General features: G+C 38.1%; 1 protein-coding gene across 2 annotated transcripts; it reads left to right on the top strand.

Annotated features, from left to right (window-relative positions):
• Nucleotides 1-4,817: 4,817 nt before the first annotated feature.
• Nucleotides 4,818-13,053, top strand: dpep2 (dipeptidase 2). 2 transcript variants are annotated; one of them, XM_040133666.1, is made up of 12 exons: nucleotides 4,818-4,971; nucleotides 5,410-5,703; nucleotides 6,142-6,302; nucleotides 6,433-6,559; nucleotides 6,783-6,912; nucleotides 7,403-7,553; nucleotides 8,270-8,339; nucleotides 9,142-9,318; nucleotides 10,879-10,963; nucleotides 11,063-11,138; nucleotides 11,654-11,789; nucleotides 12,257-13,053. In XM_040133666.1, the coding sequence occupies exons 2-12, from the start codon at nucleotides 5,701-5,703 to the stop codon at nucleotides 12,464-12,466; spliced, it is 1,326 nt and encodes a 441-aa protein (XP_039989600.1). In that variant the 5' UTR covers nucleotides 4,818-4,971; nucleotides 5,410-5,700; the 3' UTR covers nucleotides 12,467-13,053. The 2 variants fall into 2 exon arrangements, with proteins under 2 accessions (XP_039989600.1, XP_039989609.1); XM_040133675.1 differs by having other exon boundaries at nucleotides 6,123-6,302.
• Nucleotides 13,054-13,060: the final 7 nt, after the last annotated feature.

Below are 13,060 nucleotides of genomic sequence, written 5' to 3'. Positions count from 1 at the left end.
AATACATTTACAGTCAAGTACAGAAAAATATACATATCCTTGCTCAAGGTTGCTATTACTGGTGTATTTGACAGACATTTATGGCCCTGTTCCCTAGATGGTTTGCACAACAAAATTAGATGGTCCCAGAACAGACCTCCATTATCTGATGAAGGCATGATCATGTTTTAAAAATATAACTCAGAATTTACAACGAGCAAATGAGAGATGTGGGTCATGTTATTTTTTTGGATCATTTAATAGCAATCTCAATGCTAGCATATTGAAATTTAGCTTTTTCTCCTGCTTTAATATCAACAAGTAAAAAGACTACATTCTACCCTTTTATAATCAGTCCCTCCCCCTCGCAATTACAAGAGAACCTCAGACTCAATTAGCTTAAAGAATCTGATGTATAAAGGAGGTCATCTGTATTATGAAAAGCAGTCCTGTGACATCCAATGATATATAATGATGAGTCACTTTCTAAAAGGTATTGATGAGAAATGGAAATGTCAACATTTAGTGACTTATATTTGTGAAATAAAGCAAGAAAGGAGAGACACCAATATGCACAAACCTGAGTTGCATATTAACGTTCCTTAGTCATCTACTCAGCACTGACAGTGATGAACAACTTCTGCCTCTAGGTGTTATCTGTGTAACTGGATCCCCTTTTTCAGCGTGATCAATATAATCATTGAAAAGAAGGCACAGTGGTTTTCTTAAGCATCTAGACAATGAAATGGTAAGGAGCTAAAGAGCCTTCTACAGACTGTCCAACAGTTTTTAGAGTATAGAGAATAGTTTTTCTTCCCTGAGATATTCATACATACAAATACAACTTCACCATAAAACCTTGCCCAGCAACCAGGAACTATTGCTTTTATTATTCAGATTGTTTGGCAGAAGGTATTTGTTTTAGGATTTCAGTTAGATTCTTTTCAATTAGTTTTTTTTTGGGTTCTCAGGGTTTCCTAAGGTTTCACAAAGTTAGATGTAAGCTGTATTAAGACCTTTTTAATAACACACAGTGCAATTTAATACCTGTTGGTATTATTTATTTTCAGTACTTCCCAGCAGTATATAACATTAATTCCTAATGATATAACTTACACATATATATATATATATATATATATATATATATATATATATATATATATATATAAAGTACAACCTAGACCTGGGTGAGCAGCAGAAAATGGATGACTGGATTAAACATTTAAAAATGATTCATAAATTTAAAGTTTTTACTAAAACTTGACACTTGCTCATTATGCAATGATGAGCTTTCAAGCTACTTCAGCCAGCAGTAGTGACAGGAGACTGTCCTGTAAAAAAAAACGAGCCCAGAAGTCATCAGTGCAAGCAGTTTATTACAACCCATAGTTGCGTTTTATTGTTAAGCGACCTCTAGATGTAGTAATTATGACAGGAGCAAAGGAGAAAGTGAGGAGTCAGGTTATTAAGCATATAGAGAGTTAGGAGGAGATTGGGGTGGATGGATGGACTGACAAAATACAGACCTTTCACATTGGAGACGGCTGCTTGTTTCCTATTTCAAACTGATAGTCATCACTGTTTCTTTTAACAATGACCGCTCCACAACCGTAACCGCATGTTTATTATTCTAACCATGACAACGAAGGTCCCCCAAGCCTTAATGAGGTAGTTATTGTAACCAACACCGTGACCTTTCCCTAACAAGTAGTTTTTGTGCCTAAATCTAACCCCACCCATCTATAAACATAACCGCATGTTTAGTATTGTAACTATGACGATGAAGGTCCAGTACGCCTGCCACTACAGGGGCGAAATTTCAGGAGACACTCCAATAGGACATATCAGAAGGTAGGGACAAAAGCTAAATGACCTATATGGTCGTTCAGGTTGGAGGACTCCTTGGGTGACAGTGCTACCAGTCTGATGGTGCTGATTGAAACTTCACAAAAAAATGACTGAACGGGCAATCTATCGTCACAACAATCCTGCTTTTTTTTCCATGTGTAATGTTTCCCAGCGGTCTCTAATCATCAAAAAAACGTTTTGTTTTTTAAGACTTTTCAAGACCTTCAAATACATTGGTGGGATAGTTGTGTAGCTGTAGCTATCAGGAGAGGCAGAGAAAGGCAGCATTTAGGATCCCAGACTCAATAGTATCGTAAAATTGGTCTTCTGTTTGAAGTTCAGCAGTGTAAACACAAATATACAAGCATAATTACATGGCAAGTGGAGTATTTTATATAAACTATAAAATGATAGATGCTGCAATAATAAATTCTACACAGCACAACTATAATTTTCGATACAATATTGACTGCCAATTCATTTACATTCTAATCATCTCAGCATTTAAATGAAAACAATAATTAACTTTGTATATGACTTTCTGCATCTGACTTAAAGGCTGCTCTTGACACGTAATTCTGCAGTCATCCAAAATGCAGTTTTTAAAAACAATTATTAAAAGTAGCATATATTTCTTTTATATTATTGGCACTTGTGGCAAAAAAACAACTGAGGCCAGGGGCACTTCCTAATTGAGTAGTCCATGTTTTTCTCAGGGTCATTCAAAGTGCTTCTCTGTGAAACTATCTCCGCAGTGTTTCATTTGGGGTTTTAAAGAAAAACATAATTTGCGAGATCAATTTTTCTGAATCGGTGTTCCAGATAGTGACCTACCTCCTGCACTCATGTTTTCCACTACATTATTTAAAACAAGTACAGCAGCCAGCTACAATAATAACAAGAATTTGGCTCCCATCGAACTGTAAAGACTGAGGGATTTTTATCTCTTGTTTTGCCAGTCACACACCGAGCCAAGGTCGGCAATATGACTAAATGATTTGGTTAATCTGAATTCAAACAGTGTCAGCTGGGGGTCCACTCTTCGCCATGGGAGGATTGGTAGCGTAATATCAACACAGTTGTGATTACTTCATTGAAGCGGTAGGGTGCTCCAATCAGAGTCGAATCACTCTCCTCATTACAGACTACAAGGCCAAATCTCAGTGGGTGGACCACAGAATCAGGCTTCACATCTTCCCAATGAAATTAATTGAAATTCATTTGTGGCACCCTGATGCTCCCCATCAACACCAGACATATTCACATTTGCACAATCCACCATGGATTCATTAAGTACAAGCACATTTCAGGTTTGAGAAAACGTAAAAGCAGATACTGTATTGTGTGGACCTCTGCATTCAGGCCAGGATTGTAGGCTGCAGTTCACACTGTCAGATGCATCTTTCCAGGAATGATTCTTATTAAGGCAAAGCAAAGTAATTTGACTAAGGTATCACTCCAGGTAAGTGATTCCTGAAACGATCTACTCCTCTTGAAAAGACACAGAGAGACTCAAGGTTTGGGGCAGCAACCATTGACAACGTACCAAATATCAAAAATTCATAGTTGATACATCTCATGTATTTGGCCTGGTGGCTTTGTTTAAGTCAACAGATATCAGATAGTCATGAAATGAGGTTGTCTTGCCCACGGAATGTACTCCATCTACATCATAGCAAGAATGCTAACTATGTAGCATGCAAGACTAACAGCCTGCCGACATTTGTTCCAACCAAATACGAGAGCAACAGATGTGACAACTGCACGCATTTATCCGTACCTTAGGAACTCATAAACCACAGGCCACATGTTTTACATCCTTGTTTTGCAGCACATGCAAAACAAGTCCAAGTAAACAGTTTGTTACACTGCACTCAAGGAACACACGCTATTTACACCCCACAGGCTAAGGCTTCCTTCTCTCCAGCGCATATAAAAGTACTGAAGCCAAAAAAAAAAAAAAAAAACCATTAACACAAACACATAAACAGCTAATGCATTCACCATTCCCAACACTACTCTTAGAAACTATTAACACCTCCTCTTCCAGTTAAAATTAAAGAACCAAACTCTTTAAAATACTGTACCAAACCTGTCAAGGCCTGGTTACTATTTGTAGATCTGCAGGTTTATCAAAGTCAAATGAGACAATTTCTAAGCAGCTCACACCATGGATATCATTTTAGGGGCCTCAAAATAATCAATGTCTGATAAGTGCACTCTTACCTCGAGATCTTGCTCCTGCCTTGTTTTGTTGTGTGCTCCAAATGTCAAACTCCAAACTTTTCTTGAGACAGATACACACTACTGCACCTCGGTCTCTGAGCAGGTACAGGCCACCAGCTCCCTGAAAGCACAAGTCTTAGTTACTTTACTGTATTTACTGTAGTAGGCTGAGCGTATGATGCTCAGGGGACCACCGTTGCACTTTACTTGCACCTTGCGAAAGTAAAAAGGAATTGCAGCTCTCTTGACCTTGACAGCATGTACTGTAACTAATGTTATGGGGGACCATGCCACTCAAAGTATAGACTAGGTTGAAACTGGACTTGTAACCCACCTGGGTTCAAAAAATACAAGAATTTTTGGTTGAAGAATTAAGTTGTTTTGATATCAAAGTACTAAAATCTGTCTCTGTGCTATAAGTTTGTCAGCCTTCCTCTGTAGCTAATCATCATTTTTGCATCGGAGACTTGTGCATTAGCCCTTTACATTTTGACATGTCACGGGAAGAAAAGCACGGGTGTAAATAATGAAATTATTGGTGGCTGAATTTCATGTAGCTGCTTTAGTTTCAGGGTGCTGGTATTGTGCATGTTGTCTCACTGTCGTGGCTCACGGGGACGCTTGAACAGCAGGGAGCATTATTATTGTCAATAGTAACACCTGTGCTGTTCCTATTATAACAAATCAAAATGTCTGCTGTGAAAAAAGGCCTGATTGAAAAAAAAAAAGTTCAATCCACACGCGCGCACACACACCTTTTTTTGATGACTTTTGAATTATTCAAACCTTATTCACTACAGCTTTAACAAAAAATATTCTCCCTGATGTACAAAAAGAAGAGTTGAAGACTTCACACCCAACCTTGCGACGACTGCGCCAAACAAGGACGGTAGCAGGAAGTGACCTTACACCGAGGTTAGATTGTGGGCAAAAGTACTTTTTTTTATTTACAGTTTTTTTAAATTTATAATATTTATTACTTATACAGGTTATTATAAAATATTACCAAATTAGAGCCCTTGTCCTTTTCTTTCGGCTTAAAAATTTCGCTGATGACATTGGAATAAACCATCTGGAGCAACGAGTTTTTTTAAGGGAGCGAGTCGGCCAGCAGATGGCGATATCAGACCTACTTCTCTGCGGTGCTTTCAAATGCTCCTCGTAAGTCCCTGGCTCGAGACGAGGCAATCCGGTTAAATAAATAAGCTAGTAAATAAAAAAACTGCGCATGGACAGTATGAAACCTATTAAAGTTTCGATTGTTTTCGCTAGTTTTATTGTATTATTTAAGCCTGATTATTTATATGACGTGTAATCATCGGCTGCAACACTTCATTACTAACAAACTTTCAGGCTTTGAAAGTGAAGAGGGGACAACAAGGAGGCATGGCAGTCGACAAAGAGCTGGATTCCGCACGACGCAGTCATTGCCGACTGTCATCACAATGCTACGCTGAGTGAACGGCGGAATTGTGAACGTATATGCATCGGCGACTTTTCGTCTGGACATGAACGCAGCGCCCAGTGCAGCTCCCTGTGCGGGCCCTCTTGGCTGCACTTCTGTATAAGGCGTAGGGCTGGAAAGTTTACACTGTGTGTGTGCAGTCGTTCAAGTGGTCGACAAGTAACTTTAAACCGACCTGCATGGTAAGTGTGTCGTGGGTTTTTTTTTTTTTGGTTTTTTTTACAAGTTAATTGTTTCCTGCTGTTATAGAGATATAAAACTGTTATCGAAATTGAGGATGCGTCATTGTTTTTTACTGTCCAATGGTCATTTTCACAAATTAGCCGTCCAGTTAGGAATACCTTTAAAATTAGGCTCTTTCCGTGTGTTTCTGCACTAATAAATAGTGAAGATACACGGTGCCATCATACCTTGGGACATTTCAATCTCATCAGATTTACCATGTAATGTATCCCAAGTAGGATTTAGAATATGCATTGAGATATGAAGCCTTACATGTATGACGATGTTACCGTGTTTTATTTTTTGGCCGTCGCTGTAATAAAGTGTGTGCGTGACTTTTCTTCTGTTATAAGTTACCTGTAATCGGTTGCCTTTACAGGTGTGTTTTCTCTCTTCAGAACATGCCCTGTAGGAAAACTGTAACAAGGGCTTCGAGCAGCTTTCGCATGCAGTCCCTCGGGCATCTGTTGGTACTCTCCTCTCTGGGTCGTTTCATATCTGGATACTCTGACAGAGATAGAGTCCATGACTTGATGTCCAGATATCCTCTTATTGATGGGTAAAGGATGTTTAATGTCGTGCCTGCACATGAGTTCCATTCTTCAAAACACATGAATGAAATCCGATTAAAAATGCCTTTCCACCCTGTCCATCCCACTTTCCTCGTGCCGTGTTTCTCCGTCTCTTAGTCATAATGACCTCGCTCTCCAGCTGAGGATACTTCACAACAATAACCTGAGTCAAGTTGACCTTCACAATGTGAGCAAGGTGGCCACCGACATCACCCGTCTTCAAGCGGGCCACGTACAGGCACAGGTAGTGCCTTACTTATTTAATGAGTCTTATTTCTGACGCTGGTCTCTTCAAGAGTGTGGACTACACCAAAGCGTATTCTAGTAACATCACACGGTGGCTTTATTACTAAGTTTACGTTGTGGAGGGATCACGCCTGGAATGACTTTCACGTCAGTAACTCAAATGTCTCTCTTTAACTCTCTTGCGATTAAAGAGATTTGCGATTTCCCTCTTCCTCTGTCAGATGTTTGCAGCCTATGTGATGTGTGGGGCCCAGGAGAAGGATGCTGTGAGGCTGACCCTGGAACAAATAGATGTGGTCAGACGCATGTGCACTGAGTACCAGGACTTTGAGCTGGTCACATCTGCCCAGGGTATGGTACACCTCAAAAAGGGATAACGGGCTAGATATGTGCAAAAACACCGTGGAGCTGAGAAGAGTGATTGATTAAACCAAAAGAAAAAAAAATGTTAATTGCAATTATTTTATGTAATTATGATTTACTGTGCATTTTGTGGTTTCTAGTATGGACTTCCACATCCATCCATAAAAAGGCATGAAAATTATAATGATCTATGCATCATAATAAGACGTTAATTACTTGTGAAGAATGGAAAGTAACACTCTTAACAATTATAACAGAAAAACAAACTGGTACTTTTTTAAAAGATGTTGAATTTCTTGTTTGACAAAATTTAAATTTATAGTTACTTAGTGCTTCGGAACAAAAATTATTTTACACTTTTCACTGGCTTGTACTGAAGGTTTTATCTGAATTAATGACAATGCAATCTTAAAACAGCTACTGGCAGTTGGCCTCACTGGAGGCATTAATGTCAAATAATTTGTGTCTATCACTGCAGAACTGAAGAACTCTGAGATGAGGCATAAGATAGCATGTCTAATAAGTATTGAGGGGGGGCACTCCATTGACAGCAGCCTGCCAGCCCTGCGGATGTTTTACCACCTTGGAGTCCGCTCCATGGCCCTCACGCATACCTGCAATACACCCTGGTAGTTACGAGAATCATTCTGAATGTAATATGTAAACTAGAATATCACAAGGGCGTAAAAAAAAAGGCTTCTCTGCTATGAAAATATAACTGCCCACTCACAAAAGCGGTTTTTAGATTTTTGGAATTTTTTCTTGTGTATCAGTGACGTACAAGGAATAGGACAATGCAGGATCTCTATCTCTGATACAGACACAGAGTATTTGAACTTTATATATTCTGTAGCAGGCACATCCGTAGCTGTACTGTGTAATATTGCACAGAATGCAATGTTTTTCTTATTTTTTTTGTCAGGACTTTCGCCTACATTGTTCATTGGCTCAGACCTGTACCATCGACACTTCAGATACCAAGTTCAAGATTAATTAAATGGCTGCAGAGGCTATGTGATGTCCATGCTAGAGAGCAACTTTAAAGAGAGTGAATGAAATACTCAGCCGTATTTAATCTAGAAAAAGTTTATTTACTGGGTTGACTGAAGGGAAAGGATAAACATTTACAATTTTTTTCTTCTGTTCAAATTAACCTAGAGCATATTTGCACGTTCTTTGAATCTTTACATTGCATGTAGGTGAATGTGTCCCAGCCAGATGAAAACCCCAGTAACCCCATTCAGATGCCCTAAATATGACAATACTTAGATATTTTACATTTTCTGATAGTCATTCACAAGATTTTCATGATTTGTGGTTTTGACTATATTCTTTTTCGATGCAGGGCAGAATCATCATCAAAACTTTATAGTGTCTATCAAAGACAGAATAACAGCCTGACACACTTTGGGAAGGTAAGCTTAACGTTCAGTAATATCAACCAACTATATTTCTAAGATGAAAAGTTTAATTAAAACTGAGAAACCGACAAATATGACAGTTAATGATGATGTACAATTGCTGACATAAAATCAAAACATTTCAATTTCTTTTTCAAATTGTTGTTAATGACTTTTAATCCCACTTCGGTAGGATTCCCACTCACAACCCTTTAGAGTTAATTATCTGTATCTGTATTATCTGTATGTGCATTGTTATGTATTGGCCAACAAACATGAGAAAATGTTTCTATTACTATTTCTTTTATCCTTATTTTTCACGATGGTGGTACTGGTAAACGTTGTACGTTGTAATAGTAACAGTAGTATCAGTAGTTTTTATAGTGGTGGTTGTCGTGGTAAAGTATTGAGGATATGATCATTTCTAAGCCTTCAGCACACTCCAGTAATGGGATGTGCTGAAGAAATTGGACCTTGTTTTTATCAAAGTTAGTTTATGCTATGCCTACGAAATGTTGACAAGGGACTTTTTTCAAAAAAACTGCTGTAACCCAAATTGGACTTGCAAGTCTTTCAACATGTGTTTGTTTATTACAGCAATGCTGCTGTATAATATAAACAGGTTATTTTGAAATGACATGTCTTCGTAAAGTATTTCCCTCTCAACAACAGCACATAGGACTTCCTTGAATACTATATGCGTGACTATTAAAATGCGTATATGTGTAAAAATACCCTTTCGTCAGCTGAATTGACTCCCTTCCTTCCCATGATACTGTAAATGGCTGCTTAGATGGTTTTTGAATGTGTTTTCAAGGCTGTGGTGAGGGAGATGAACAGACTGGGAATGATAGTGGACCTCTCCCACACTTCTTGGGACACAGCCTTGGCTGTGCTGAACCATTCCAGGGCTCCTGTTATTTTTAGCCACTCATCCTCCTACTCCATCTGTAACCACAGTCGCAACGTACCTGACCGGTTGCTGCATGAGCTGGTGAGAAGACCAACTTACTGAGTGATTAATTGCCCACTTAGTTGTTTGATTAAATCAAGTCACTGATTAATTTATTTCAATTATAATTTTTATTTATGTCTCTGTCAAAGAACATGCAGTCTGTTTTCTTTGTTAGATTTTTGTGTATCAACAAGATCAAAAATGTATGAAAAGACTAACACCCTTAAACAATTCTTTTATTTTGGCGAGTATATAGCAGTCAGTATGAGTGATTCTAAATCATAAGGGAATAGTTGCAGGATCAAGAAACCAAGTTAATGTTAACTGCTGACTTTTTATTATTCCATACCCTTAGTAATTTCAACAACCATGTTTGCCTCCCACCAATGTCCTCTTGTCATACCATACATATAAGCTAGCATGCCCAACCATATAGTTCCTGAATAATGACACACTGGATGAATTTTTTTGATTTACAGTGGATCAACTGCACTTTGTATATTTAGTTTGTTATAGCTGGCAGTCAAATCCTATGTGGTACAGGATTTCCAACATAAAATGACTCACACAATGAAAACAAAAACACACCACCTTGTGGAAGCGCCTAATTTGGGGTGTTTTTCTTCCAGCATAATGTAAGCCCTTAAGATAACACAATAACACACATTACAAGAATTGTATGAGCCAAAGCTGGAAAGTCTACTTCCTACCATTCTTGAGTCAATGTTGATGCTTGGTGCTGTGGGTTTGAATTATAGTAATCTCCTTCATCTTGGTTGTTACAAGGTTGATGATCAATGAATCAAAGCTCAGTGTACTGTTTAACTCTTTTTGAAGCCAAGTATCAGCTCATCAATCATTATCTGAAAACCTATTTAAACCTGTTCATCAAATAGTAATATGATCCGGGGATAAGGAGCACCATATTGGCTAAGTATTTTCTGTGCAATAAAAACACCCAAACTGAGTGTACTTCACATCATTCTAAATGTTTATGCGTGTACAAGGAGTTAAAGCACAGTTTTTTTGAAATCCTCCTGCCTCCTAGCCAAATTCCAAAAATACGTCATGAAGTCTAGTGAGTTTTTAATTTGCTTGTTAATGTACATTAGGGAATGTACAATATGTAAACCTGTTGGTTCAGCATGAAAGAATGATGAAGACTAAATATCAATAAACTGTAGAAATATGGACATATTTATATGGGAAAAATATAAATGTAAAATATAACCATATTTTATATAAATTATGAGTATATTTCCCTTATTTAACCACGGTCCGACTCTGCCCCCCTCGTGTGCAGGCTTGTTTCTCATTATTCCGCGCGCGCGCGCGTGCGTGCGTGCGTGCGTGCGTGCGTGTGTGTGTGTGTGTGTGTAGGCAGGCTGCAAAACAGGCTGGTGAATTTACTGCAGCACAAGGTTACAGGGTGTTTGAGATAAGACAAGTATAAACCTGATGTTTACCACATCTACCACTACAACTAATGAATATAAATGAGACAGAAATGTAGGTTACTGTATTTGTGTCTAAAAAATGTAGTTATACAAACTTATTTTAGGCGGGGTTTTTTTTAGACGTGTGTGTGTTGTGTTTCAGAAAAAAAACCAAGGGTTGATCATGGTGAATCTCCACAGCAAATTCATTTCATGCAGGGACAAAGCTAACATCTCTCATGTGGCTGGTGAGGCATCCATTTTGAGTCATTTTTGGTCAAGTATTAAATCTGTAATTTGTATTTCTTATATCTCAGTTGATTCATTATTCCAAATGGGTTTTACAGACCATTTTGATCACATTAAGAAGGTGATTGGAGCTGAGTCGATAGGAATCGGAGGGGACTTTGAAGGCGCTGTGAGGTAGGAACATTCACTTGCAAACACAACATAGCAATAACTAGAAACACTAAGTCAAAGGCAAATGGACATATAGTTTGCAAGGCAAATCTACAGTACTGGAGTTGCTTTAGTGCCTCTAGGTATTTAACAAACAGAATGGATGATAATCTTAAGAGACACACCTTACATATACACACACATTCCACTGCCAGGAATAGACTATGCTCTCTGGCCCACTACATACAACATGTTTCATATTTCATTCGTGAACCAGATCAATTTTGTGCTTTTGTTAACCTGTCATGATATCAACAATTTGGTTGTTTCAGCTGTCAACAGTTTAAAAATGGTAAAAATCAATAAGTTTGTATAGAAACAATCAATTCCAAACAGAAATGTTGCAAAATAAATATTAGTGAAGGGCTTAAAGTGTTTACTATTGTAATTACTTATTCACAGTGATAAATACTGCACATGCAGAATTCAGTCAGAATTTAGTGATGTCTTTTGCAAAATAGTGTGTTTTTTATTAACAGCTTTCCTCACGGGTTAGAGGATGTGTCAAAGTATCCTGCCCTGATCCAGGAGCTCCTGCGGAGGAACTGGACTGAGAATGAGTTGGCTGATGTCCTTCGAAGGAATTTCCTGCGAGTGTTCAAGGAGGTGGAGCAGGTGAGCTGGTAGATTTATATATTTTATCTCAAAGAATATATTCCCCTGATAAATGAAGGATACATAGGTAACTGAAAAGCATATTTGCACTCCATGTCATGGCCAAAGGAACGTTTCAGCTGTGGAGAACAATAAGTAAAGGATATGTATCACATATTGGACTATATACAGGTATATTCTTTTTTTTTTTCCTCAAACAAATTTTTCTTTCAAGACACTAACCACCTTTATTCAAGAATTTGTGGCCGTTTTTTTTTCTTAACTATGCTCAAAATACCATTTTCAGAGTCAACAGTAGTTTTGTTGACCTTGTAAGATTGATTGAATAATAATGAACATTTATAATAAATAGCATGCTTTCTTTGCTCTGCAAGTTTAAAAGATTATCTCTACGGCACAGACTACTTCAAACACTGACACGTTTTAAATATCAACTCCCTCTTTTATCTCATTGTATTTCCCCCAAGGTCCGTAATCAGTTAAGGTTGCTTCGGCCCATTGAGGTCCAGATCCCCGTAGAGGAGGTCCAGAACCCCTGTAGGCTGGTTCTTACGCCTCCTGACCCGAGAAAGCGGCTTTCCGACAAGAGTCCCATCTCCAGAGCTCAACACGGACGACCAGATCTGCTAATCCTGGCTATAGTTCTGCTGCTTTCCAGCCTATTTATGATTGAATGAATATTTAGAAATTCAGTTAGGCTGCATTTTCCTTTAAACTGCTTCATTTTTAATATAAATAAGAGGAGCTTAATGAGTCTGCTGTAGCCATTTGTAGGTCATCAAAGTTCTCCACAGGTCAGAAGGGATAAGGGGAGGTGAATCACTTTCTTATCACCCATACAAGGAAAGCATTCAACGTGTAGCCCCATTTGGGAGGTAATTTAAATGCCATGTTCTGTATGTACAGTATGCTAAATATACAAATATCATATACAACATCATTCCTCTGACAGGCATTTTACCAGTCATTTTGGAATTTATTTATTATATATTTAATTTCTTGCGGAATTTGTTGTACCAGTACTGACGACATCTCTATGAAAAATTATGACATGAAGGAGATTAACGACACGTGACAATGAAAGTGCAGAGATGGCACTTTATTATTTTAAGTTGTTTGCTGTTGTTGTTGTTAGGTTTTGCCTGTTAAGGGTTTTTTATCTATTGTTGACCAGTAATGTAAACTGGAGTAGAGGTCATTACACCGTCGACAGTGAAGGTAAACAGTTCAGTTAAAGTGCAGTTAAGTGTAAAATATTGCATTATCATAAT

Source organism: Xiphias gladius, chromosome 1 (assembly GCF_016859285.1).
Source record: "Xiphias gladius isolate SHS-SW01 ecotype Sanya breed wild chromosome 1, ASM1685928v1, whole genome shotgun sequence".
NCBI classification, from domain to species: Eukaryota; Metazoa; Chordata; class Actinopteri; order Istiophoriformes; family Xiphiidae; genus Xiphias; species Xiphias gladius.
The sequence above is the reverse complement of the archived record's forward strand: the minus strand, read 5'-3'. Positions and strand labels throughout refer to the sequence as shown.

Excerpts from the sequence above, each read along its gene's own strand:
- dpep2 (XM_040133666.1), top strand. Across the intron at positions 8,340-9,141 it reads GCCTGACACACTTTGGGAAG|GCTGTGGTGAGGGAGATGAA; the intron begins GTAAGCTTAACG and ends TGTGTTTTCAAG. Across the intron at positions 11,139-11,653 it reads GACTTTGAAGGCGCTGTGAG|CTTTCCTCACGGGTTAGAGG; the intron begins GTAGGAACATTC and ends TTTTATTAACAG.